At 48.4% G+C, this 27,264-nt stretch overlaps 9 protein-coding genes across 9 annotated transcripts; 3 read left to right on the top strand and 6 right to left on the bottom strand.

Moving 5' to 3' along the window:
* Positions 1 to 363: 363 nt before the first annotated feature.
* On the bottom strand, positions 364 to 1,491 carry ARO4 (3-deoxy-7-phosphoheptulonate synthase; the record flags this gene model as incomplete). The annotated part of the gene is made up of 1 exon (XM_064896054.1): positions 364 to 1,491. The coding sequence occupies one exon, from the start codon at positions 1,489 to 1,491 to the stop codon at positions 364 to 366; it is 1,128 nt and encodes a 375-aa protein (XP_064758741.1).
* Positions 1,492 to 3,088: 1,597 nt separating this feature from the next.
* NPC2 (Phosphatidylglycerol/phosphatidylinositol transfer protein) lies at positions 3,089 to 3,643 on the bottom strand (the record flags this gene model as incomplete). Its single annotated transcript, XM_064896053.1, has 2 exons — positions 3,089 to 3,254; positions 3,309 to 3,643. The coding sequence occupies 2 exons, from the start codon at positions 3,641 to 3,643 to the stop codon at positions 3,089 to 3,091; spliced, it is 501 nt and encodes a 166-aa protein (XP_064758740.1).
* Positions 3,644 to 5,371: 1,728 nt separating this feature from the next.
* Positions 5,372 to 7,635, top strand: LTR64_001673 (uncharacterized protein; the record flags this gene model as incomplete). Its single annotated transcript, XM_064896052.1, has 2 exons — positions 5,372 to 5,899; positions 5,947 to 7,635. The coding sequence occupies 2 exons, from the start codon at positions 5,372 to 5,374 to the stop codon at positions 7,633 to 7,635; spliced, it is 2,217 nt and encodes a 738-aa protein (XP_064758739.1).
* A 155-nt stretch (positions 7,636 to 7,790) lies between these two features.
* LTR64_001672 (uncharacterized protein) lies at positions 7,791 to 9,524 on the bottom strand (the record flags this gene model as incomplete). The annotated part of the gene is made up of 1 exon (XM_064896051.1): positions 7,791 to 9,524. The coding sequence occupies one exon, from the start codon at positions 9,522 to 9,524 to the stop codon at positions 7,791 to 7,793; it is 1,734 nt and encodes a 577-aa protein (XP_064758738.1).
* Positions 9,525 to 11,570: 2,046 nt separating this feature from the next.
* On the bottom strand, positions 11,571 to 12,394 carry ERG25 (C-4 sterol methyl oxidase; the record flags this gene model as incomplete). Its single annotated transcript, XM_064896050.1, has 2 exons — positions 11,571 to 12,325; positions 12,355 to 12,394. 2 exons carry the CDS (start codon positions 12,392 to 12,394, stop codon positions 11,571 to 11,573), a joined length of 795 nt encoding a protein of 264 aa, XP_064758737.1.
* Positions 12,395 to 13,616: 1,222 nt separating this feature from the next.
* NCA2 (Nuclear control of ATPase protein 2) lies at positions 13,617 to 15,621 on the top strand (the record flags this gene model as incomplete). Its single annotated transcript, XM_064896049.1, has 2 exons — positions 13,617 to 15,325; positions 15,375 to 15,621. 2 exons carry the CDS (start codon positions 13,617 to 13,619, stop codon positions 15,619 to 15,621), a joined length of 1,956 nt encoding a protein of 651 aa, XP_064758736.1.
* A 476-nt stretch (positions 15,622 to 16,097) lies between these two features.
* SEC4 (GTP-binding protein) lies at positions 16,098 to 16,854 on the top strand (the record flags this gene model as incomplete). Its single annotated transcript, XM_064896048.1, has 3 exons — positions 16,098 to 16,127; positions 16,193 to 16,460; positions 16,526 to 16,854. The coding sequence occupies 3 exons, from the start codon at positions 16,098 to 16,100 to the stop codon at positions 16,852 to 16,854; spliced, it is 627 nt and encodes a 208-aa protein (XP_064758735.1).
* A 1,590-nt stretch (positions 16,855 to 18,444) lies between these two features.
* Positions 18,445 to 19,071, bottom strand: LTR64_001668 (uncharacterized protein; the record flags this gene model as incomplete). The annotated part of the gene is made up of 1 exon (XM_064896047.1): positions 18,445 to 19,071. One exon carries the CDS (start codon positions 19,069 to 19,071, stop codon positions 18,445 to 18,447), a length of 627 nt encoding a protein of 208 aa, XP_064758734.1.
* Positions 19,072 to 26,784: 7,713 nt separating this feature from the next.
* Positions 26,785 to 27,212, bottom strand: LTR64_001667 (uncharacterized protein; the record flags this gene model as incomplete). Its single annotated transcript, XM_064896046.1, has 2 exons — positions 26,785 to 27,036; positions 27,135 to 27,212. The coding sequence occupies 2 exons, from the start codon at positions 27,210 to 27,212 to the stop codon at positions 26,785 to 26,787; spliced, it is 330 nt and encodes a 109-aa protein (XP_064758733.1).
* Positions 27,213 to 27,264: the final 52 nt, after the last annotated feature.

The raw sequence follows: 27,264 nt of genomic DNA, 5'->3' as shown, positions 1-27,264 counted from the left end.
GGGCGGCAGCACGTCAGGGCGATGCTACGTAGCTGGTCGTAATTGTAACAAAGATAGGACATGGGGAAGGCATGGCGAGCAGATGATTAATCGGCGATAATGTTACACATTATAGTGTTATCAGACACGTCTCTGAGAATTGAGATGATGACATCAGACGACCAAGGCAATAATCACTATTCCTGACTCCTGGCTTAATGATTATAGGTCACATTCGTGATGGTTCGACCCTCTTTTCTATCCGAGGTCTACATTAGTGATGAATAACACTATCTCAAGAAGGGTATTTCGTGCAATCAAAAACAACTTTTGTCTCCCAACCTCGCCTAAAATCCATGATCATGCTATCACAGCCCAATAGACTTAATGACCATTAGCATGACCGTTGCTACCATTTTGACCTCTCACGCTTCTCCTCGTCCTTACGGCGTCTGCGAGCTGCTCGAGCACCTCGACTGTGGTTTTCCAGTCAATGCAAGCATCAGTGATGGACATGCCCTTCTTCAAGCTTGCAAGACCACCGTCACCCTTGCCTGGCGCTTTCTGTGCACCTGGCTCAATGAAGCTCTCGATCATGACCGCCACGATTGCGTCTTCACCTTTTCGTAGCTGATCGCCAATGACTTGTGCAACGCCTGGCTGATTTCTGTGGTCTTTCTTGCTGTTGCCGTGCGAGCAGTCGATCATCATGACTTCAGCTTGGCCTTTCTTCTTGAGTGCTTCTCTTGCTGCCCTGACTGATTCTGGGTCGAAGTTTGTGCCTTTTGAGCCACCTCTTAGAATGACGAAGCCGTCGTCATTACCAGATGTCTTAGTGATAGCGGCTAAACCTTGCTTCGTAACACCCATGAAGTGGTGGGTAGCAGCTGCTGCGCCGACTGCGTCGATTGCGACGCTCAAACTGCCATCTGTGCCGTTCTTAAAACCAATTGGGAAGGACAGACCTGAAGCGAGTTCTCTGTGAAGCTGAGACTCGGTAGTACGCGCGCCAATGGCGCCGAGCGAGATCAGGTCGGCTAGAAACTGAGGGGAAATTGTATCAAGCATTTCTGAGGCGATGGGCATACCCATATTGGTCAGGTCTGCGTAGAGCTTTCTAGATACACGAAGACCCTTGTTGATCTTGTAGCTCTCATCAATATCGGGATCGTTGATCAGACCCTTCCAACCGACAGTTGTTCGTGGCTTCTCGAGGTAGGCTCTCATGATGATGCATAGATCGTTTTCCAGCTTTTTCGACAGGTCGAGCAGTTTCTGTGCATATTCGAGAGCTGTAGCAGGGTCGTGGATTGAGCATGGACCGACCATGACTAACAATCTATCATCTCGCTGATGAATGATCTCTTTGCATGCTTTTCGACCTTCAGCTACGGTACGAATTGAGGTTTCGGACGCAGGAACTTCGGACTGAAGTAAGGCAGGAGGGATGAGTGGATCGTAGCCCAGAACACGAACGTCCTCGCTCAGTTCGACAGTCTCGGCGGAAGGCATGTCTGTATAGAGTGGTTCCTGGTGTAAGTGTAGTAGCAGAAGTGTATAGAGCTTGGATTAGAGCAGAAGAAAACAGTGGCAGTATGTAAACTGGTTGCTTGACGAGAAAGATGGTTAGCAAGATGCAGGAAGGAACACAATCAACTATAGTAGCATTTAGATCTGGAAGTGAGTCAAGAATTAGCTTGCGCCGAAAAGCTGTTTGTATTGACCCCACGTTTCCGCCGAATATCAAATTTTTGGTCGAGATGCGCACAAGCGGTGAAAGCTCAAAAGAACGACGAATCGGAGAACGATGGAGCAGCAGGAGCAAAGGTCGTGAGGAACTTGAAACTGCAGGGTCGATCCAGGGACATTTGATCGAGAAGATCATGTATGTTGCCGCACGATCGACTGTCTGACCATGTTCAGCAAGCCAATTCCAATTCATGGTCTGCTGAGGCAGCAAGTTCGCAGCATTCGTTCCTGCCTTGCCAATGACGAAGGCCCTTGACGATAATGCTGCTGCTGCAGCATCTCAACTGCAACATGTGTCCATAGACTGCCTGTCTGCCCTTCGAACCACTCAGCAGACAGTGAGAAGCTGAGTACGAGATGGCAGCACCGCCGTCAGCCTATAGGGTAACACGGAAGCTTCGAATGTGAGGATTGGTCTCTAACTTTCCTAGGACAGGCAATTCCTCGCTGTAATTGGAGACGAAGAGTAGGTTCGCCTGTGGAAGTCCTGTTGCAAAAAGCAAGACCCAATTCATGTGTTTTGCTGACTCGTGTGCCTGCAGCTCAGTCACAGGTCTCCTACTAGCTGGAATTGGCCATGTCACAAACCCTCCCGATGCACAGCGGAATTTCCTCATTTGCGACAATAGAACTGAAGCTTCGGTCATAGAAGAAGCATTCAACAGATTTACTCAGCAACGGAAAGACATAGGTATTGTCCTAATCAACCAGCACGTAAGTTGGACTGAGCTCTATTGGATATCAGGGACTCGAGCTCACAGACGTCCAGATTGCAGAGAAGATACGTGGCACAGTAGACAAGTTCCAGGATGCCTTCCCAGCTGTACTTGAGATCCCTTCCAAGGACCACCCATACGATCCAGAGAAGGACAGTGTGTTGAGGAGAGTAAGAAGACTCTTTGGTGAATAGAGGAACGTAATACGTGGACAGGCACGGTCAGGGACAGGCAGAAGTTCGAATGTCAACGCAGCTTGCATGCAAGAGAACCAAGGACCACAACAGTTTTGTTTCGACAGTGACATCTCAGATCACTTTGGTAGTGGAAGATCTATACTGCCAAGATAATGGACATTATAAGCCGCAGTCGTACAAGAGGCTACAGAGTCTCAAGTATACACGTGCCTACCACCATATTCGCGCAACGACTGAAGAGACCTACATATTGCCAAGCCGAGGACAGCCACTCGTCGTTCTGGCGCTCAGCTTCGTCGTAGGGGAAGCAGCTCTATCTCGTCTTACCAATACCCTCGCACTTCATAACCACGACCAAGCACTTTACTTGTATCACGACTCTTGTTGTCTCGCCTCAATTACAGCTCGTCTTTATTGCAAAGATTCTTCTTCAAGTAACCCCAACTACTACCTGGGAAACACAACAACGGCTTCCATACATGTGATCGGCTCCTTATCCTTGGTCTTGACGTCGGCCAGAACGGTGTACTTCCCTGGTGGGACCTGTCTTGGAATATTGACCTCCTTGTAGATTTCCATATAACCTTTCTTAATCGGGCATTCAATGTCAATCCTGTAATTGCCTCGTTAGCATATCTCCTTCGACAGGTACTGCTCATGAACTCACTTTGGCAACTGCTCGCACATATCCGCATCTTGCTTGATGAGAGTGATCAAGCCATACTTGACCTGCAAGTAAACGCTTGCGCCGTCCTCAATCTCTTGGTTGAAAGTACCATTGCCTCTAATTATGAGCTTCTCGCCTGGTACAGGTGGGTTGGGAATCAGGTCGACATTGTGGACGTCGAGGATGTAGTCTGCAGGGTCTTTGCAGAAGGTGAGAGGCTGGCTGCCTGGGACCTTGTGCTGGTCGTCGAGAACTTTGCGATCAGAGCTCGATGGGAATGAGAGGGCGGATGCCAACAGAGGACTCAAGAGGAGGATGGCTGAGGTGAACTTCATGGTGAGTGAGAATGCCAGATAGGCGCCGAGCTCGGATGGCGATGAAGGAGCTATCAGTTGTCTTGTTCTGGACTATTGGTTGATTTGGGAATCCGTAAGAGGTGTTGTAGAGTTACGATAGGTATGAGGAAGGTCTACAGCGAGGCAAGACGTGGAGCATGCAAGATCCTACAGCTGCTTGTATGGATAAGATGCGAGAAGCTGGAGAAGAGAGCAGGTAGTTGGTTCGTGTGTGGCTGAGGCGAAGATCATCGCCAACGATGTCATTTTTTGCAGTCAGGCGGCAGTCTTTCGAGCTTTGGCGCTAGCAGTTTTGAGTGTGATAGGCATGGTAACACCCGACGATAAGCCGCTGAATATACGTCCTTTTGCATCAGACGAGACTGGCAAAACTGAAATATCTGTACGAGATCGCACGTGGCCTGGACCGATATGCTACCAAACTTGTAGGGATGTCGTCTAAATGCAAATTTATAACCCAGCAACGAGTCACCAACGTCGTGTTCAGCCTCCTTCTGAGCTGATACAAAATTAACGATCTCACCATACTGTACACTGGTTTTCCGACCAAGTAACAAGGGAAAACTCGAACATCACAAAAAAGACTTCTTGTGCTTCAAAGACTCATTCATATAGATGTTCAAAGAAACACGAACGAGTCGAAACATCAATTGCTTGCATAAATGGATCACCCATGATATTCAATTACACACCGGCCACGGGTCTACATGGGGATTTTGCTGCTGAGGAGCGTGTCACATTGCAGGTTGGTGGACCGTCTTGCGCACTGCTCAGCCAGCTCACTGATGCAAGAAGCTTAGTCCTGCGAGGCAAGAAGGCAGTGGTCAATAGTGCTGATTATTGTAGGCTGAAACTATACCTGCCTCTACAGGTTCGCTCCTATTGCTGGAACAGCGAAATAATCTTTTAAAAATACTGATAGAAAGATATTGCTCAAATTGCGTGGAGTGTCCAGGCCACTCAAGTCCTATTTTGAACCTTCGGCCAAGGACCAGGGACAAGATTCCTCGAAGGCCTCATGCAACCAGGAAGAATTATTATCGCAACTTCACTGACCGTATTCCTGATTGATGACGTGTTCTCACACAGCGAGATCCTTTGTAGATGTCCAACCATAACCCTCAAGTTCATTCATGCCACTCAGATGCGATGGGAGAGCATTCGCAGACATTGTCCTCTCGGTACGAACCTAGAGCCAGCTTCCGAATGCATGAGAGCCGAGAGCGCTTTCACGTAGGCGAAAACAGAGGCTTGTGGTTCCATAACAGCCTTGGGCGTATGGCATTTACTGCGTAGCTGTAGCCGTGATTCTGCGACACAAGTGGACATTGGCAAACTCTTCATCCATCGATCAGGTTGAACAAGGGAGCGTCAAGCCCGACTCGCGATAGGCCGAATATTGTTTCCTTACTCAGTGTACAAAACTGGGCAGTATCTGGACGTGAAGAGCTTCCAGGTTGCACAAAAGAAACGACGCGTTGGCTGCGGGGTGGTCATTGCGAAACTTGCTGTTATGACGTGTGTCGCTCCTTCCAAGTTTCGCAGTTTCGCAGGTGTGTGTGACAAGCGGAGGATACATCACCAGCAAAAGGCAATACAAAGATACCCACAGATCCAGTCAGTCCCGGGTAGTGTCTGACTGCCCATTTGAACATGCTTGCAGAGCTCACCGACTGACTCTACCATTTCTTATACTGGCCCAGCAATATGCCTCCCAAAGTGCTTCAGGACAACCTGGGAGTTGACTTGGTGATTAAGTACAAGATTCCAAGTTCGGGAATATACGATGTTACAAGCAACTTTCAGAAACTGATTCGAACGCTTGCCGAAATCCACCTCGAGACTGAAGTACGAGCTGCCGATGATTCGTCTCTCTTTATCTTCGTCAAGGCTGGCAACAACGAGGCCTTTACAGATGTCATCTACAGGTCCAGGATAAGAGACTGGTTACATGGGGTACGACAGATCCAGCCTACTAGAGAGGCAGTAAGCACTCTGACGGAGACACCACTGTCCGAATCCGAGCGTCTAAGAATGATCCACGCCATGATCACTTCCCAGCGAATGGATGGAGGAGCGAATATCACACCAAAGCATGGAGAATGGAAGAATGTCGAGGCCATATTCCCACTACATAATCACGAGAGAAACAAGAAGTGGCTAGCAGACTTCACGAAGAAGACGTTCTTGACACCAGAAGACCTGGATCATGTCCGAGATGCGGTGGGTGAGAAGGTAAGCACAGAACCACAATTTACAGGCATTATACTAATAGCAGATAGATTGCATACTACTATGCTTTCCTTCAGTCCTATTTCCAATTCCTTACATTCCCAGCTGCATTTGGAGCGTCCATCTGGCTTCTACTCGGCAACTTCTCACCTATCTATATGATTGGTGTCGGCATGTGGTCAGTCGTATTCATTGAGTACTGGAAACGACAAGAAATAGAACTATCAGTAAGATGGGGCGTCAAGAATGTCGGCACTCTTGAGGCCCGACGAAGAGAGTTCCGCCCTGAAAAAGTGCACAGAGATCCTATCACTGGAGAAGATATGGCTCTCTTTCCAGCCAAAGAACGATTCAGGAGACAGTTACTGCAAGTTCCGCTAGCTATCGCTTCTGCCATTGCTCTGGGGATAGTCATCTGCACTTGCTACTCAATCGAGGTTTTCATTTCTGAGATCTATTCTGGTCCACTGAAGTCACTCCTGGTCTTTACCCCTACAGTCTTGTTAACAGTCTGTGTGCCAATAGTGAGTGGCTTCTTAACCAAGTATGCTGAGCAGCTCAACAACTACGAGAACTACGAAACTCAATCAGCTCATGACAAAGCCATGGTCAGCAAGGTCTTTGTCATCAATTTTATCACCTCATATCTGGCAATGTTCCTTACCTCATTTGTTTACATACCATTCGCCTCAGTTCTCGTTCCATACTTGGACGTCTTCAGTCTAACGGTTCGACCTTTCGCTGAGAACGAGAAGCAGACAAGAGCACCTCCGATGTCAAATTTCAGTATTAATCCGCAGCGACTTCCTAATCAGATGTTCTTCTTTGCGGTCACGTCGCAGATAATTTCTCTAGCAACTGAGACTATCGTACCTATCTTGACCAGGAAAGGACAAGACAAAGTTGAAGCCCTGAAAGCTTCTGCACTAAAACGATCAAGCGGCACAGTACCTTCGATTGCAGCATCGGACCACGCCGAAGAAAAGGACTTCCTGGCTCGAGTACGAGAGGAAGCTGACCTACCTGAATACGATGTTACTGCTGACCTCAGGGAAATGTCAATTCAATTTGGCTATCTAGTCCTCTTCTCCGTTGTTTGGCCTCTTACCCCTGTGGCTTACTTTGTCAACAACTGGTTCGAGCTCCGTGCCGACACGTTCAAGCTCACGATAGAGTCAAGACGTCCCGTCCCACAACGTGCAGATAGCATTGGACCCTGGCTTGACAGTCTCGAGTTTCTTGCATGGTTGGGCAGTATCACTTCCGCAGCTCTTGTTCACATGTTCAGCAATGGTGGTCTTGGTCCAGATGGTCGACCAAACAAGATCCACTTCGGCTACCTCATGCTCTCAGTTTTCTTCTCTGAACACATATTCCTTATCTTCCGCAACGTCGTCCGCTATGCTATTCACAAACTAGACAGCGGCAATATGCGCAAGGAGCGATCTGAGCGATTCATGGTCCGAAGGAAATTTCTTGAAGATGCAGGTCTCGGAGATGCCGTCAAGCCATTGACCAGTCCGGGTGATTCTGCACTGAAGACGATGAATACGCGTGGTTCAGGAATTTCAAATATTACGAGACAGTCCCTGGAAGAGGATGCACGATATGATAGTCTACGCGACACTGATGACATGTATAGGTTCTGGAATAGGCAAAGAGGTTGGGAAGAAAGCGAGACTGTGGGTATGCGATTGATTGAGATGATTGAGAGCAATGCTCAGAGAAAGACGAAATAACCGCAGTCATTGACTTGCACACAAGCGAAACGTTAGCGTCAAAGCGCGGAGTCATGGTGTGAAGTACGTTCTAAGCGAATTACAGTCGAAACAGATATAGAGGATAGTGGAACACGAACATGATCAAGTTAACCCAAAGAAGGAACAATATACAATTACTTCGCCATTCCTACATAGTTGCTAGCAGCTCTATCACCAGGCGGAGGTGTGCTCGACACTGCCATTCCGATTTGCGATATTCTTTCCACTGCTTGTGGCAGAGCAGGCGAGGGAGCCTCGATGTGAATGTCTGGTATTGTTGGTTCGCGGTCCTGCTCATTCTCTTCCTTCACGGGAGCTGTCGAATTCTCTGTTTCTGTTGCTCTCGGCGCAACACTCAGAACCTCTTCATCGCCATGAGTCCAAGATGCTCTATTTGCAGCTGCAGGTGAAGGTGTAGCTGTAGAGGGGTAGTGAGCCAAGGCCGCACGGCCACTTCCGCTTTGACTTCTTTCCGAGCTCGTATGGTATGTATTTGCAACTGCAGGAGGTAGAGGTGGTGGCTGCTTTTCCTTCATCACAACAGGCGGTAAAGGCTTTCTATTCACTTCTTGACTTTCGCTTCGAGTCCGTCCGTGTCCGGCCGTGGCGGTCTTGGATGGTGTAGCGTTGATAGTCGGTCCCGTTGTTTCTGGTCTGGGATGTTGTCCAGCCTTTCGGGAGAGTAGACTGTTGTTTCGGAGCATACTTACGCTTCCGAGGCCGAGGCCGAGACCGTAGCCATTATTGTGTTGGGAGAGCGATGCAGGAGGGTGGTGTGTATGTGAGGTTGGTATTGTGTAGCCCCGTTGATGTTTGTGCTGGAGGACGGGTATAGGGCTGTCATATGTGGTCGTGGCATTGGCAGCGTCCAATCCCTGTAAATAGTGCGGATGTGAGTTGTATGGCGTCTTGAGATGAGGTGCAGATGTGGGGAGGAGAGAATTCGGCTTGTATGCGAGGTTCAGAAGGCTGTTTCTCTTTTGGTGCAGTGGTGGGAGGACTACTGCTGTTGGCGGTACCGCAACGTCAATTTCTTTCACCAAACCAGTTGTCGGAACTAGCGTCGCTGTTGAGACCGTAGCTGTGTTGTCCGATGCTAATCGTAGAGATCCGACTTTCTGCCCAACCTCTGACGATGTAGATCTCGAATGCAAGGATGCATAAGCGCCTGCATCAACATCCTTTTCGGGAACAGTGGGACCATCAATCCCTTCTCGGTAGGAGCGCTCTTTGTGTCGTTTAACATGCCACGCGTCAAGACGTTTGCGAATTGGCGGGCAAAAGCGGCAGATGAGATAGATTATGCCTACAACGACGATAAAGGCGACGATGGCGGCGATAACGATGCCGGCTGTGGATACTTTGTTGCCGTCAGAAGATGGCTCGGAAACAGAAGAAATTGTTGGTTCTGGGGTTGCAGAAGGAGCGGCAGGAGTCGAAATGGAAGAGGCTGACGTTCGAGTTTGGGAAGATGGAAGCGAATTGGACGATGTTGTGGAGGAGGATATCGATGAGGTTGAAGCACGAGTCGAGGACGTAGAGAAGGTGGTCTCGATCGAAGAGGCTGACGAGGATGCTGTGCTGCGTGTGGAGGATGATGTTTCTGATGGTCTCTGAGAAGTCGATAATGGTGTTTTTGCAGCACTTATTGTAGCAGTAGACGTCGGTGATACTGCAAGGGTCGAAGATGAAGATGAAGACGAAGGAGTGGTCACCAGTACTGATGTCGCAGTCGTGGATTCCACAATGCTCGCTGTTGCTGGAGTTGAAGCATCGCTTGTGGCCGACGTTGCATCTGATCCTAGGCCTGAGGTCAAGGGATTGAGAAGGCTATTAATGCCACTTGCGATGGGATCGAGGAAAGACATCTGTAATCTTGCCCAACCGAGTTTGTATCGAACGTAATCGTGTAGCCAGAGGAGGTGCTGCTATGGTGGAGGCAATTCCCAGTGACGAGCCAATATCTTATGCATCGAAATTCCCCAGAACGCGCGAAACAGAGTACCAGTCTAGAATGAAAGTAAAGCCGTCAAGACAGTTAGTAAGTCAAGCACAGTCAATGCGCAGAACTTTGCGAGAATAGAAGATGTGAACGTGAAAAAAAGAGACGACCTTGAAACAAAGAAGACAATGAAAGCAGTACATATGAGGTTAGCATATCGTTCCGAATTTCGAATTCAGGTATCATCTTCACTGCTCACGATCAGCACGTCCTTGGAGTTTGCGCGTTTAACGTTGACCTCTCGTGCATCAGATACATCGTGGAGGATAGCGACAAGATGAGGAGACGTGGGCGGACGTCTTAGAATGAGATTGCTCAGGCTCGCGTTGATAGCATGAAAGCTCATGTGCGGCTACACAGCGGCGTCCCTAAATTCGTGTGTAACAAGTCGAGCGCTTGTCTGACTTGAAACGGAAGATGTTGTTTCGAGAGTGGCAGACAGCATGAAGGAGCAATCGATTGGATAGGAACGTTTCTACAAGGTTGCACATGCCAAGACGATCTCCTAGTAGTGCGTGCAAATGTCGCAAACATTGCTCGTGCAACTGCCTGCGGTCACATCGCAACTGAGATCTTCACTTTGCCATTACAGTAGATGATCCTTGTGGCCTTTTGATGGCTGCCAGGTCCTGTATAGTATGCTATGTGACGACTGGCGATGAGTGTCCGCATCTCAACTCGATATCGTGCTCTCTACCGCCTCGACCTGCGGCCGACGCGATGTGGCACAAATCTCACCAAAGATGCAGTCTAACACTACAGCCAGCCAGTCACAATTAGCCATTGTGCCGATGCATGGTGTTGTTGGCTGACAATCATGGACGTCGCACTCGCCGCGGTCAATGCCCCTGTCTATTTGAGTGTATTCAATTCTTGCGAAGTAAAAAATATCACGTACAAGATTCGGTTCACAATATTTGTAGTAGGCATCGACTCCCAATGGTGTATTGACAACCTCAAACAGATACAGTATCGATGTCGCCGACAGGCATGAGCGAGCCACTCGGAATTTACAGACGTACACACGCAAAGCGGGGTGACTGGGCAAATTGGGGCCTTATTTCCGACAGGACTTCAAATCCACGCAAGCCGCGATGGTACGGGCAGGACGACTGCGTGCCACTCATTCTGGTAGATATCGAGCATAATGGAGAGACCCGCCTTACATGGCTGGGTTTGCATGATGAGGCATGGGAAGCGGGACATCAACTCCTGCCTGACATGCGAACAACAGACGAATCTCTCATTGACTTAGGGCCTGTTTACAAGAAGTACGTCAGAATTACCCTGTGGCTTATTTTCAGGCACCCTTTCTGGACTTGGCAGTCAGCAATCCTATATTCTCTTTGAACTCGTGGCAGAATATCATTTTGCATTAGCTGTTCCGAAAGACGGATATTGCAATGCAGGCTGGATAGACCGCCCAAAGAGGAGATAGCCAAATGGTTGAGTGAAGAGACACACCGCTGGGGTGGCCACTCAATGCTCTTCCATCAAATTCATCAGCCCGCTGCACATGTTGTTCTGCACTGGAATGCTAAGGCCACGATGGCATTCAAGTCAGCATTGATTAATGTATGAGTATCGAGGAATGACTGTGTGATTCCAGTCTCATCTCACATTCATTAAGGCAGTCCTACAAACTGTAGCAAAGAAGCAATGGGATGCCTAATAGGCAATACTTGGGATACCAACTGATTATCTGACCTTATCTATATCTCTTTCATCACACCATGTGCGTTCAAGAATGGGTTGACAGGAATGCTTGCGACACCTGATATTTACATAAGTCTTTTGTTGCCTGAACACCGACCAATGAGTCGCTAATTTCACGTGAATTTACCTGGTCACTCAACTGCGGATGGGCATCTACTCAGCTATAGAACCAAACATCGTTGCGTTGTGCGACTGTCTACTGTGTCTTGACCGACGCAGCCTTCTTCTGCTTAGCCTGCTTATTACTGGCTGATCCGACCTCAGTGCCTAGCACATAGTCCCACCACCTGAAAGAGCTGGAATAATTGCCCAAAAACTTCTCGTGGTGAACATCATGGTGATCGGCACCAGCCCAGAAAGGCAAGACGTGGTGCAAGCTCCAAGGAAACTCGTAGCCTGAATGCGCGTCGATGGCCTGGAAAAGTCGGAGGATGATCCATATGTACATGGTCAGGATGTGTAGGTTCTGCGTCACGGCGCCCCAAATAATAGGTACTCCGACCGACCCGAAAGCTAGAATCATCGTCTCGATGGGTGAGGCATACTCTGCCGCCAGTCCGAAAGGAGCACTGTACTGGTGGTGAAGCTTGTGGATTTTCTTGTAGAGCATGGGAGTATGTAGAGCTCGGTGCAACCAGTAGTGCCATGCATCCTCCAAAACGAAAAAGACTGCGATCTGAAAGGCCATGGTCTGCCACGAGGGGAACGGAACACTAGTCGACATTCCGAAGTATTGTGCGGTTGGGTGGAATAGCCATATCTGAGGCAGTTCGACGGTGAAATGTGATAGAAGGACGAGTTTGGCGCACTGCCATTGCTCGGCGAGGGTTGGCATCTTGTGTGCTTGGATCTTGTATTTGCGGAAGTATGGAATCTTGTCCATTATTATGAATGGGAGGGCTCGGCCGAAATAGATAATTTCGTGCATAACAAAGGACATGATGCCGGTTGCTAGCACATCGTTTTGCATGTAGGCGTACCATGCTGCCCAAGCTTTCTCGAAGACGTTGAGGTGAACATTGTATGCTGCGATCTCGTTGAAGTGATCGCTATAGGATACCGGATAGCCGGCTGCAAAAGTCGAATTCCTAAAGTGCGGTCAGTGGGAACTCGACGTTTGGGACGATTATGCCTACATTCTGGCGGTTTAGCCCTTGTTGGCTTTGCAAGTCAAACCAGGGCCTTCTAGAGGAATGTGTAGGTAGTTCGGTAAAGGGTTTGGTGTATGAAGAAGGGCAGACAATTCGTAGTTTGTAAAAATATTGAAGGAATTGGCGGGCTTACATACAACCAATAGAAGAGTGGCGTGAAGCTGTTCGGACCAGCAGGGATTGACCTCAGGGACTTTTTTGTCTAGGGTGATGCCACTGAGCTTAACTTCGGTGCTTTGCTCATCCGATCGACAACAATACCACAGTTTTGTCCTTCCAGCTCAACTGTAGGTTTTGTTCATTGGCTGCTCGAATCTCTAGAACGATCCAGACGAACGCTAGTTCTCCGCTAATCTCAGCATCCGAGTGCCCTGACAGGTGTTTGACGTGTTTGCTACAGTTTCATATCAAGGTCCAAGCTTCAATTTCTCATACCACTACGAGCCCTTGAATATATTGTGCGTATGGTTGACCTATCCAGCTCAGCTGAATGTCATATAGATCCTCGGGCCACTGTTTGTGTATACCGCCGTTACCATCAGCATGAGAATGCCGATGGTGGCTATGCTCATAGACCTCGCAGGCGTACTTATTACTACAGAGCGAGTACATATGTTGGGTATTTTGGGTTTAGGTACTATTCGTACTTCAAACTGTTCTTCGGCAGACGGAATCACATACACTATAGGCGGACAGATCGGCCGGCGCTTGTAAGCATATTCAACAGTCACAGACCAAGCTGGGATAAAATTGCATTGTCTCGACAGCTTACCAGCATGCCATCACATTGCGCTACTGATGCATCATGAGTTTTTGCAAATTGATTTGACCCCGTACACTGTCATTATAGCTTTGAAGTACAATCATGACTCTATATCCCAAGAGGTCAAAAACTCTTCAGGCAGTATAGTTGACGAAAGTACGAGTACAGCAAAAGAGTCTTGCGGCGGTCGCAAAACACTGATGACGTAGGTATGCCTGGATGCACTTGCCGGATTTATTGACATGTGTTCCTCATTCAGCTCTATGCTTGCAACATCGCGAATATGTATAGGCCTCCATGGCCGATTAGCACATGATCAGTGTTTGAGATGTCGCTCGTTGACGATCAGGTACAACGGCTCGATGCGATCCTCGACAGAATTCAATTAGCTCGGGCTGCACCTCCAGAAGCTGGGGCTGAGACAGAAGAGCGAGAACAGCAGACTCAAGGGGAAGGAGGAAATGAAAATGGTGCAATCACGGCAGCCTCTTCAGCAGATTCAACACATGCCGCGAAGCTGAAAACACTGATACGAGCACTGTCGACGACTGCGAGTCCTAGAAGATTGCTGAGAGCCACGAGGTTGCGCGAAGCGATAGCTCAAATTCCACAATCTGGTGATGCGTCAGCCTCAAGCATCAACGACGAGCATGAACTCGAATGGTTAGCTATTGGCAAAGCAGCCATCCAAGTCTATGGCCTCATACTTAATGTCCTCCTCGATCAAACGATACCTCTAAACGACTCAATATGGTACTGGGACGATGTGCTTGGCTCGTATGCGTATACTGGTCTCTATATCCTACAAGTTTCACCTCAAAAATTCTGGCATAGCGCGAAAGAGGTATATGCTGATGCGAAACGACGATACCGACAAAACAACCTGATCAGAGAGTCTGCTCAAGAAGCAGGACAGACATTATCGGAAGGATGGAGAGAGTTCTACGGTTTAGTACAGCAAAGTATCGAGGACAGATCTTTGGCACATGCACGAACACGCATTCTATCTCCCTTTGCTCTTTGTCGAACCGAAGCACGGCATAAACAAGAGAATGTCAAGAAGCTGAGAGAGCAGAGCGCTACTGCCATCGGTCTGCTTGTAGAAGAAGGTCTCACTATACAAGAAGACGATCCTGATTCACATAAGAGCTGGAAGAACAATGTCTCCAAGAGCATATGGCTGCTCGAGGGAATTACCACACATGCACAATCCGTCAAAAGCACATGGAACGAGTTTGAATACGATGTTATTGACATGGTTGATCGAGGCCCGACGGATCAGGAACCGTCGCAGCTTGTCAACAGACTACTACACATTTTGGATGTGCATATCCCCGAGCAGGAGCGTCAATCGGAGAGAATGACCAAGGAGTTCGGAAAGCCGTCGCGATGGATACGGTACTGGGCACCCGGACTGCTTCTTTTCCTCTCGAGCGGTACCTTGCTCCGGATCTTCGTCAACCGACGTGCAGAAATCGTGACATGGGTACGAGAACTTGGCGCCACTACAATAGACTTCTGGTACAACTGGGTGATTGAGCCTACCAAGCGACTCATTGGCACAATTCGACATGATGAAAACAGCGAGTTGGCGGTTATGAGCAAGGACAGCCTGAGATCAGACCGAGAAAGTCTTGAGAGGATGGTGATTGACTTTGCGGTACAAAACCCGGAGAATGGAACACCTTACACCGAGTCGCAGGTCGCCGAGCTCAGAAGCAGAGTTCGACAAGGTGATCTGACTGCAGTCCTGAAAGCTTACGAGAAAGACATTCAAAGTCCAGCTAGAAGCGCAATATTTGGCAACCTTGTGCGAGCGCTGTTGATCCAGGTACAAAAGACAAAGGTGGACGTGGAAATCGCCATGAATGGAATCGATTCGATTCTGAAGAGCCAGGAATTACTGTTCGGCTTCGTTGGTCTTGCACCTGGCATGGTTGTGGCTATTCTAGCATTCCGCTGGCTCAGCTCTACATTCGGAAGGAGACGAGGTATACAGCAGATGCAGCAGCAGGGTGGTTCAGTGCGACTTTTGAGGTATGTTTTCCGATTCGCATCGTGCAAGCAATACTAACAATCTCTGCAGGAATATTGACCGAACGCTCAGCAAAGCCACTATAACACAAGACGGAATGCTATCATACAAAGATAACGGGTTACTGTTGTGCGATGTCCACGTTCTGAGGCAGACAGCAATCAAATTGATACCAGGAAAGATGCACAGAGATTTCATCGAAGACTTGAATGACCTGCTTCAAACCCGACAAGGTGTCGAACGTCAATTGAAAGTGCTTCAAAGGATCCAGTGGGCATACAGCAAGTGGCTACGTTAGATGTGATCATACAAGTATAGAATCAAGGCGACACATGGGTAGTACTGGCATCGTACGCGTTTCTCTCAAAAATGTATCGTTGTACCGCATTGTAATGGTTCGGTGATTTATCACTGTCTCCGCGTGCTCAGAAGCAGACCAAGGTGTGGCTGACCGAATTCAGCATGTGCTTGTGACGTAATTGTGGCGTACGCCAAGCCCTGTACCAATTGGCTGTTGCTTTTCTAGGAGTCTGATGAGCGTCGACATCACTTGCACCTGCCGCAGTCAGGGAAGCGTGCAAGCCTCTCCACATTTTATCCTGCCCTTGACCGGCACTCGATACACTACGTTGTAGACCAAATTGCAGTTCGCGCCTGCCTGTTGATTCTGATTCCCACCGTGATTCCTCTTGCACCCTCCTGAACCAGCCATATCCTCTCAGTGTCAACTTCTACTTCAACATCTGTGCAACAACGCTCCCCACAAGATAGACAATGTCGGGCGCACGCAATTATGACTTCTTAGTGCGTGCTGAATACCTTCCGCAAACCATCCGAAGAGCGACAATGTCACTAACAAAGAAAAATAGATAAAACTGCTGCTGATCGGCGACAGCGGTGTCGGCAAATCCTGCTGCCTGTTACGATTCTCCGAAGATAGCTTTACACCTTCCTTCATTACGACGATAGGAATCGACTTCAAGATCAGGACAATTGATCTAGACGGCAAGAGAGTGAAGTTGCAGATATGGGATACTGCAGGTCAAGAACGTTTCAGGACAATCACAACTGCTTATTACAGAGGTGCTATGGGAATTCTGCTGGTCTATGATGTTACGGATGAGAAGAGTTTTAACAGTGAGTTCCTTACGTTGTGTTGAGTCTTGGGAGAGGTTGCATGAGAGACTGATACTGAGATACAGATATTCGAACATGGTTCTCCAATGTCGAGCAGCACGCCAGCGAAGGTGTCAACAAGATCCTGATTGGCAACAAGTGCGACTGGGACGAGAAGCGACAAGTCTCGACCGAACAAGGCCAAGCGCTTGCCAATGAGCTCGGCATACCTTTCATGGAGGTTTCGGCGAAATCGAATATCAATATCGAGAAGGCGTTCTACAGCCTAGCAGGCGATATCAAGAAGCGACTGATGGACTCGAGTAAAGACAATGGTGCTGTTACTGTTGGTCAGCAAGGTGGCGTTTCAGTTGGTGGTGGCGAGCAGAAAGGCCTTGCTGGTGGCTGCTGTTAGGGTGGCAGCATCAACAGGAGTCTGGACAGTGGAGGAGTTAGGAGTATTTTTGACGGTCAAGTTGATGTAAGCGCGAACAGTACAGGACAAAGGGTAATAAGGAAGATAAGTCGGCAGAGAATGCTTGGGCGCTCCAACGAGATGGAGTGTGTCAATCCAAGGACGTAAAGTGGTGGATCGGACCAATGTATGACAGGACGAAAAACCTGCTTGTGGCTATCGATATGAATCATCGTGCCTCCAGGTAGGTGGGACTTGCGTTGGTGGCCCGCTCGAATACCGGCATGTTCTGCTTTGGACGACTCTGAAAATGCATAGATGGGTTTGGAAGGTACTACGGCGTTCATGCAACGGCGTGAAGGGGACAAATGCGTGCATTCCTGTCCGTTTGAGTATTACAGAAGATAATGGATAGAACCAGTTTTCTAGATACGCATCCTCAGAAGAAACACTAAGAAAATCACATACGTATTCTATTGTTCCATCACTTCCTGTAACAGACTATGTTCCTCCTCCAGATGAGAACTAGAATTGAAGGCAGAGATGTCTTGCGAGTTTGTCGATAAGCTTGGCATCAACTACGTTCGTATGATTTTCACGATCGATATCGACTCTATCCTCGATGCACGTCCTCATTATGTGCTGTTTGTCTTCTGGTTTTCGTGTACTGTTAGCCTTGTCAATGTGATCCCTTCACATGTCTCAGCTGACATAAGATTACAGCCGGAGAACGGAAGTTAGGTCTAGCGACATGTGAGTACCTGAGTGAGCCGCGTTGTATTCGGTTTAGTTGATGGGATAGCCTCCGCGTTAGAGGGTCGCTGACTAGCTTGACATAGTTGAGATGTGAGATAACCATCAGGTGGAAACACGCCTGAGGACCAGGCGGGCTGTACGTTCCCGAGCTGTAGTCTTTAGTAGTCTAATGTTACTGGCAAACCTAGCAGTTTAGTTCTTGCTGTCAGTTAGCACAGCATGCAGTCACTCCATTACGCAGGTATGGGTTCAGCAGCTGTCTTCAATAATTGTTTCTGTAACTCTGGCAGTAAGCTGTCACACTACGGCTCTAAATACTTGACTGATAATAAGACACTTACCTGGTCTTGTTTGGCGTGCAGTCGGGTTTACATAATAGCAAGTTAACGCTGGGACGCCTGGTGGCAATAGAACACGCTGAGGCCCAGTTGCCACAACGGATCTGCCAATCTTGCCAAGGGGCCAGGTCAAGCTCTTAATTCGTCCTGTGAAATCGTGAGTTGCAAAACACTGAAATCTTGAGATGTTGTCCAACGTTGGCAAATTAGATTGATCAACCAACCACTCCACTGTCGACCCTGAGGTGGTCTCTCACCATAATGTGGTCGATAGTGAATGCGATTATGAAATAGTTCCTGGAAGCTCAGTCAGAACACTCTTGATGCTTAAGCAGTCGCGATGCTATTATCGCTGAATGCCTGGTTAGACTGAATACTTTTGATATGACGATTGACGGGGTAGAATAGTTGTAGGAACATCTTGGTCGATTTAGTTGGGGAGAGTCGGAGTTGAAAGATCGAGGAGCGGTTGTGCTCTTCGTAGCACGTCACGGCTTCATGAAACGACAATCGGGGTTTCAAAGACTTTGGCCTCACCATGAAACTCTGGGAAGGCATCAAAGAAATCACTTGTCAAGGCCCAGCAATTAGGATCGTTAAGACATTTGTGAAATTCAGGGGTGAATTCGAAGAGGCCCGTGCGCGCATTTCGAGTGTAACCGTCCTCCATGTTGGATTTCCATAAAAAGCGGAGTTCGGTGGTTGCGAGGGCCCAAAAATCGTCGTGGAGAAATTTGTCTGGATTGAGGATGATTCTTGTACGGATGTGGGGAAATGGGACAGCATTCACGATTCCATCTTTCTGGTGCTCGTACTGAGCAGCTGTGGGGTAGAGTTGAACGGGTAGAAGGCTCAAGTCTCTTTCTGCAAACGCTGCTGAAACGTACTTCAACCACCTGCGAGCGTTGTATATTGACAGGCGATCGATGGGTCTCATCATGTTCTTTATCTGGTCGTCGACGATCGCGTATTGCTCCCAGCCGTGGTCAAACCCTGGCAGTTTTCGAGCAGCGTCCCAGCTTCTCGTGTTGCCGGTGATCACGATATGCTCATCCTCGGCAGGCGTTGATAAGAGTGGACTTGACGCATATTTTTCAAGCACTGGAGTAGTAAAGCTGTTCATTACGTGGAGAAGCGCTGCACAGAGAGAACAAGGTAAAAACTCGATGACGGCCAGGTGATCCTCACATCTGGATGCAGAATCTAATTGAGATGTCTGCATAGATGACGTTTTTGGCTTTTGTGTCGGCTCAGGAGATGATGCTAAATATCTTGAGATCGCCAATGGTGGAGAGTCCGTGTATTTTAAAACTTCTGGTTCTGCTTCGGGCTGATGATTGAATGTCCCAGGTAGCAAGCCTTGGAGCTCATTTTCGTCCAGACTCTTTTCCGACATCAAACCCTGTTCCTGTAGGGACTGAAAATTGCGTCGAATTTGTTGCGTCGTCTCTTGAGACGAAGAATGCCGTAGCGCATGGACAAGATCATCCACTGCTGATGCCTGATTGTGCCTCAGTGAGTTGAATAGGTTGAGCAAGAGTGATGACTTTGGTTCGGGCCCTGAAGATGATGTTGTCGTCGAATGAGACTTTTGCACAGTTCTGGCCGCGCCGACTGTCGGCGGTGAGCTGGAGCGTTGCATAAATCTTACCTTTTTCAAATGAGATTAGTCACTGTTGTTTGCTGAACAGGCAGAATATATCCAATCGCTGTGTGGTTAGTGAAGGCGAGGTGTACTGAGGCGATATGATGTTGAAGGATAGGTCGTGTACGAGAGGAAGTGCCACAATTTCTCCCACATCACAGCCACGACCAGTAAATGTAATGTATCATCACTAGAACGACTTGAATGATTTTCGTGGCAAACCTGGAATCCACAGGCCAAAGGCTAGTGGACTTTCTGTGCCAAGCGCCGCAATGCAAAACACCTGATTACGATTCCGATCAGTTTCATCGACGATGCTGAACTGGAGAATTGTCCGATACTCATTGTTGCACATTCGACCTTCGTGACCCTCCGTCCTTTTCGAGACAGGACACATGTCGAGTGTCTGATGCACTTTATCGTTGTGGAAAGTAGAGTATTCGTTGCTATTTTTTTGGTCTTACTTTGGCATGTGTCCTTACCGACCTACAATTTTCTGAGCCATTTAGTGATCCGATTCAGAAGTCAGCCTAACCTTCGTTTCACTGCGCCAGTAAGTATCATGGACTATAACGTCAGTTCCTACCCTAAAGTTGGGAACCTTGCTTTGTCTTCCATATCCAGATGGTGCGTACAGGCGATTCAGCATTCTCGAATCATAACATCTGCAGTGAGGCAAATGCATCATGGTAATTTCGTTCATAGTGTACAGAATTGACCGACGTTATTGCGACCTGCCTGCTGAATGGCAAAGAGTCGTTGTCGTTCACGTTGGAACGGAGAAAGTGAAGTAGAAGGTAAGACGGATAATATGTAAGTTTACAGGAGACTACAAAGTGGTGGACAAGACTGCTGACGAGGTCAAGGTGAGGTCGCACAAGTCTGGCGTCATACTGCACATGGCTTATCCAAGTACTAGCTGTGCTTCCTCTTCTTGAACTGTCCTTGCTGGATCCTTCAGAGCATGTATCGGTGCATCAGGAGATGCTCACTTCAAACCTGGGAGTGTCCAAGACCGTGGCGCCATTGCGGGTCGCGAGATTGCCACTAACAGCTCTTTCCGCCAGTACACCAGGTGTGGTGTACAGTTCGATCCACTTAGCGCTCGGGCGAGGGCTTAGCTTTGCTGTATTTTTGCTGGGGCCATAGCTAATCGGCGAGTCGTCGGTGGAATGTGACCTTTGTGACTATTTTTGAGGCTGTGTTATATCTACTCTTTGAATAATTTGGTGTGTCGGACATGCTGGTCAAGAGTAGTATAGAGTAGGTCTGCTGGTCACCGTCCCAGCTATACCTATAATTGCCCTAAACCTATCTACAATATGCGCCAATATACACTAAAATACACTGTCATCCACCGTCTGGCCCACTGGGTACCACACCTGGTGCCCTTGCGGAAAGAGCTGTAAGTTGCGCCGTGCAGCCGCAAAATCTTAAGATGATTCATCGAGCTGAGTAGCTGCATGAAAAATGGCTCAATGGGCCCTGCCAATGTTCTCGGTTAGGCGACTTGCACTCTTTTCACGAGGCCTAGCTTCATCTTTGACTACCCGAAAGTATGGCGGCTTTGATAGTGGTCATCTCATTAACTATCGCTTGTAACAGAGTCCACCAGGTCCCATACTTTAACTTACCTTACTACGGCGTCTTGCGCCCGAGACAAAGAATACTTCATTCAGAAGCAGGGTACGTGAATAAAGGATGCAAAGAAGTCTGTAGGAACTACAACCGAACTTCAGGAGTTGAGCATGGTATAGCAATTTTATCACCACTACCCATCGACGGATAATGATATGAACTGGTTAGAGATCCGAACAACTTGGCTGGTGCGCTGCATATCTTGTCCACTTACTTTCAGTGTACCTTCGTTAAAAAGGACATTTATTGTTTATCGGTTTACCTCCTACCATGTCTCGTAAGGCTGCTGCTCACCAGGTGGTCAAAAACCTGCTAAGTTGATGATCTGTTGCACACACAATGGTCTGAGGTAATCAATTATCAAGACCTGCTTACCGTAACACTTCATCTTGTTTTATCAACAAACCAGCAAAAATGAAACTGCATGAGCAGCCTCGACCGATAGAACTTCGTGATATACCTGTTGCGGCTCGTACTGCACCTCAATCTCGATATTGTGGGTCTAATGCATTTCGCAGTGCCTGTCGTAGGTGTCGTAGTGCTCAAATCTTGCTGCTCGTCTGGCTAACAATATGTAGGGCCAGATGAGGTTACAACTCGGCATTACAATTGCGCAGGTGGACCACGGAGCCGCTGAACTCGGCGACTAGCTTCGTTGCCATCCAGTTGAGTCTCGACGCCCACAACCATTGCTCAACCCTGAATTGGTGGGTGGATACGGCATCATATTCCGGTGGAGCAGAAATATCAGTTCCGGTCATAGCACAGTTTCCAATCCGATGTCATTTCCTACCAAGCCTCTCTCCTCACTGGCTCGATCTTGTACGAGAACAGTCTAGACAGGATAACTTGCTCATGGATCAGCTAGATCCCAGTGCTGCTGTGCCAGTATTTGACAACGGGTCGACGAGTCACGTCCCAGCTCGAACTCCATGTGGATATCTGGTGACCCGCAAGGTCAGATGGGCATTTGCAGCCGCCAGAATCACACAGTCTGGGCGACACCCTCCCTACTAGAGTATTTTGGAGTTGTGAGCGTCTTGACGCGTCGCATTCGGAGTTCATGGGACAGTTTGCAGCCAGACGATCACCAGCAGCACACGACCAGATTATAAATTCGAATGTCTCTTTATTACTGTTGGAATAGCCTGCTTATATGCTGATATTCAACCACCAAACACGCCAATCTAGCCGGAGACAGAAACGCCGAAATGGGGATAAAGTCCTCCACCCCTAGACACGGTAGCTGAAGTTTACAGGCATGCTCGGGTCCTTGTTCCTCGTGCGAGGTTCGCTGTGGGCTTTCGGTCATCTAGACACATCTACGGGATGTCTTCCATCGAATCAAAATTCAGATACTAAGACTCTCGAGTACTGTGACAGGTCGGATTCGAGAGACCGGCGTTCTCCTCGCCACTGAAGATCGAGGATGTTTCACTCTTGGGCTTTGCTGTGCCACACGTAGATCAACGGCTGCGATCGATTTGGCAGCTCTCTGTGGCTATCGTAATTCAACCATTTTGCCGATGGCACTAGCCTGTCCTGGCGAAGTTCTTTTCCTGCTGGAATTTGATTCCCTTGCCCTCCTTGTTGTCATCGTGGGGAGAGAATTCCAGTCGGCCCAGATGTGTGGACATGGGCCTGCCTAGTTGACATAAGCTTCGCTGGACTAGATCTCCATCTGAAAGCCTGGTGTGCGGTCAAAAAGTCGTTTCACATCGAATTCCCACAAATCCAGCCGCACGACTACGTGTGCAGGACAAGAGTGAGAAACCATATTTCGTTCTTCGTGCTTACGGCAAACAGACGGAAGTCATACCATTTAACATTAGCTCGTCCATGGACGACAGCGAAGAGCTCATTGTTTAGGTCTGAGTAGTCGGTACTGCTGCCATTGATTATCATTACAGGTGAGGGTCGACATCCAGTCATTGTAAAGATTCCTGGAATGGCTGTAAGGATCTGAGTGAACGCACTGACATTTAATATATACACATTTAGAGTGCTCGCCTCGAGCGATCGAGTTCGTATGATATAGTTGCATCTCAAACCGTTAGCTTTAGACGCCTACTGCACCGACCTTCCGATCCAACTGGCAACATCCTTCCACATTTCTTTCCACCAAATATCGCTCCACCCCTTGGACGCTTGCCACACTTTGCATCTCCGGCCCTTTTATCCTCAAGTGATACATGGCTTTCATGTTTTATCTTCGCATAGTTCGATTCTGATAATTCGACAACTTACCATCTACAATGGACATAGAAAAGCGGTCAGTGCCGCCCAAATCTCGTAATTCCTTGTCATCCGCCGACTCCACCTCTTCTCCCACAACAACGTCTGTACGTGCTCAAAGACAAGGTTCTCGTACGACGAGTGCTTGCGAAGCATGCAAGAAACGAAAAACAAAGGTTAGACATTGTTCTTTCAACTTACTGCAAATCACGCAAGCTGATGCTGTCTATAGTGCTCTGGACAACCTGGTCCTTGCCAGGCATGTCAAAAAGTTGATTCATTGTGTCATTTCGATCTGAGGTTAGACATGCGAAGGAAGGTTGCCCACAGATCCGCTTCTCAAGAACGACAACGATCCATCCTGCAGGGCGTTATGCAGATCTTAAAGTACAGCGGCAGTCAGGAAGTACAAGATCTGCTTAGGTTGATTCGTGGTGACGCTACTGCCTTATCGGTCGCGTCGTGTTTAGAACAGAATCTGCAAGCCCTTCAAGAAAAGGGCATCGCTCCCGCTATCGAGATCGACGAGACTGATCTTCTGTCCATTGGTGTACAGAGCTTGTTCAATCAGAGAGTGGGACGAAGCAGCTCGAAATCATCTGATGACGCGTCGTCCGAACCAAGACACAACAGAAAACGACGGGATGTAGGGAATAAATCTGAGACCACTACCAGCGAAGCTAGCACGGTTGTCTCCCTCGATACTGCTCATCTCGAGCCAAATCGTGCTGGTAGTGATGCAACGCCTCTTGGTGATGGGTTACCTGATGGTAACCACCATGAAGCCAGGGGCGCCTGGGGAGAAGCGAATAGCACCACTGATGAAGAGCATGATAGTGCCAAGTCGTTCCCCGAGTCTGTGAGCGAACCGCAATCGACAGAGTCGAGTAATGGTTGGTTCAAGGCAGTCCCAGATATATTACCAAGGACCTCTCCACATGCGACAGAAACATCACCAGACAAGCACAGAATATTGTCATTACCAACATCAAGTCCAAGCAACCCCCTAGATGCGGTGTGTCTGGCTTTCCTCGAAAGTTGTCAGCAAATGCTCTTCCGTGGCTACTCATACGATCAACTGAACAACTTTGGGACAATGGATTGCGAGCTATTGTTTCGAGAGCGAATGCCGCACGATGATTGGAATATACCAAACTGGGCGTGTGAGGTACGTGGTGATGTTTGATGCGCATTGAAACGGGTCACATCTCTAGCTTCCCACACACTCCACTTTTAGTTTATTGACAGCCGGCTGACAATAAAACAGGTTGCCCGTCGACTGCCTGACATGTTACCAGGGACTAGGCTCGCCATGGCCCTGTGTATGGCACGAGTCATGCCGTACCTGATCAATCCAAGCCCTCAAGTGCTGGCTACGCTGCCAGGAGTCCTTCGTCCGACCGATCTCCAGCTGCGTGTTGTTCACGATATATCTGCGAATTTCATACCGATTCCAGCGCTTAGAAATCTGCTCATGCACGAGTCAGCCGATTTTTACACTTTGCTTGGCAGTAATGATTATCGTGTAGAATGGCAGGGTGTATGGGGTGATGTTGGTGGAGCAGTATTGACTCGAGCAGGCAGTTGGGAGTACGATCTCAGGTCGATCTCTCAGCAAACTCGAGACTCTGTGCGCGTTGTGGAAGGCCAACCAGCTAAGGCCGTCATGCGTGACCGTATCAGTGGACGAAGATACATATCCGAGCAGTTTCAGAGGTGTTGCTGGATTTTCAATAACTGGAGTATAAGACGTGATATCCTCCAAACTTGGCCCGATTTGTCGGGTCACATCCAGTTAGTTTGATGCGAGACGAAATTGACGATGATTGCATGAGTTCAAGCTGACCGGAGCTGTATTACCGTGTTTGGGTAGTACAAGCGAGAAACGAGATGGATCAGGGCACGGTTCAGGTTCGAATCAAACAGGCGAGCCCGCAATCGATCTGAAAGCCCCTGGTTAAGTGGTCTCAGGGCGTTCAGGACGCCGCTGAGCGCTCACGCTTGCTCTTGCGAACCAACACCGATATGTAGGACAAGGTGTGCCCGAAAGCACATGTTACTCATTGCGCGACAGTGGAAAAGGGGTCCGATGCTGGCTCGACCACAGCTCGCAGAGCACAATCTATCCCGAGTGAAGATTCGATATGTTGAACGGTTTGGCGGCATCCGAGGAATGATTATTGGGTCTAGCGCGGCGTTTGGGAGGATAATTCGAGGCGACCCAGCGGTATTGCTGAGAATAGGAAAGAGTATGGTGTACATTCTCTTTTTGCCACTGCATCAATATCTACTCCATGATTTGTGGAAGTATTCATCTGATATAGAATAGGTGGTACAACGTTCTGGTGTCTGGTTTGGGCGGAGATGTGTCCTCTGACCATTTCTGAGACCTGCCCATATTCTTTACTGCCTATGTTGAGATTGGGACAGGCGGCAGCCAATACCTTGTATAGAAGACCTTTGGGGCAAACAGCACGTGATGTCTTGTCGGTTCTTGTTTCAATGGCTTGGCACGGTGAAGTGAGATGGTGGCTGGTTTTTGCTGTTATTTGTTCTCACCGTAAACAAGGCAATTGAACCACCACGACATTTGTATTGAAAAGGAGGCGTCTTTTCGTCTATTTTTGACCATCGAGGTTTTGAATAGATCCGATTCTCACGTACAGTGATACAGGCGAGTGGAGCCCCATTCCAACACCAGTCATTTACAGGCATCGTAACAAAGTGTTCTCTGAAGTCAAGTTATCAGGACCCTGAACATCGAACCTTGCACGACATCAAGTACCGACACCTCTGATACACCTGTATCCTGATTCTCCTCTACCAGACTCCAGCAATGCCGCCTCCGAACAGGTCTCAAAGTACTCCAATGCTACAGAAAATCTCCGCTGTCGCACCACGTCTCTTCACAGGCATCGTGGCGTTGGGTGCAATTTATGCTTACGTCTACGGTTGGGACGAAAGTCAACAGATTGCGCAGGCGGGACGCGACGCTCGTGCAGAGGCTGTAAAGCGAGATTTGTGAGGCAAGACCGCAGTATGTTTGGGGACATTCGTGTGCTCAACGTGCAGAGCGACATTGGGTAACTAACCATGCATGCTATTGTGCGCCACACTGGTCATTCAATACGCTGTGGTCACAACAGCAGTTTCACGGCACTGAACGTCGAGGTAACACAAGACAGCATCGGAAATGAGGAGCTCGTGTCACAGCTGTTATAACTTCATGCCACATGTACGAAGTTCCAGTTGGTCCAAGTGTGTATATACGCTTAGAAGTACAAGGCTGAGGATCTGCTGCCTTATTATGGTCAATATTCATGACTTAGAAAAAGTGCTCTGCTTGTCGTCCGCAGTGTCGTCGTGAGCTTGCCCCTTCTGTGCCTTCAGTGATTTCGACGGCTTCGATGCTTGCGGTGTCTTCGGGCTTTTCCCTGTTCCAAACTCCTTGATCACATAATCTATCTCCTCTTTCTCAACCGGATATTGCGAAGCCATGTAGTCATCGTGAGTAAGTCGCGCCTTCAGTACTTCCTTTTGTGTCTGAGACAGCGCCGCACTTAGGCTCTTCTATATACCAAAGATAGGGTAGGCGAAAAGGCCAAATAATGCTACATCATCCCAGTTAGCCTCTTGTTGTGCTGTTGTTCAATTATTGGGCAACGTACCTGCTCTTGGCTTTGCGACCAAGCCTCTTGAGACAGCCTCCTGCTGCTCCTTCCTAGACACGAGCTACTCGGATACATCTTGCAATTCGGTCGCGAAGGTTTGAACTGCAAGCACTGACAGTATTTACGC

Source organism: Lithohypha guttulata (genome assembly GCF_036872675.1).
Source record: "Lithohypha guttulata strain CCFEE 5908 chromosome Unknown scaffold_1, whole genome shotgun sequence".
Classification (NCBI taxonomy): Eukaryota; Fungi; Ascomycota; class Eurotiomycetes; order Chaetothyriales; family Trichomeriaceae; genus Lithohypha; species Lithohypha guttulata.
This window is presented reverse-complemented; position numbering and strand designations above follow the sequence as displayed.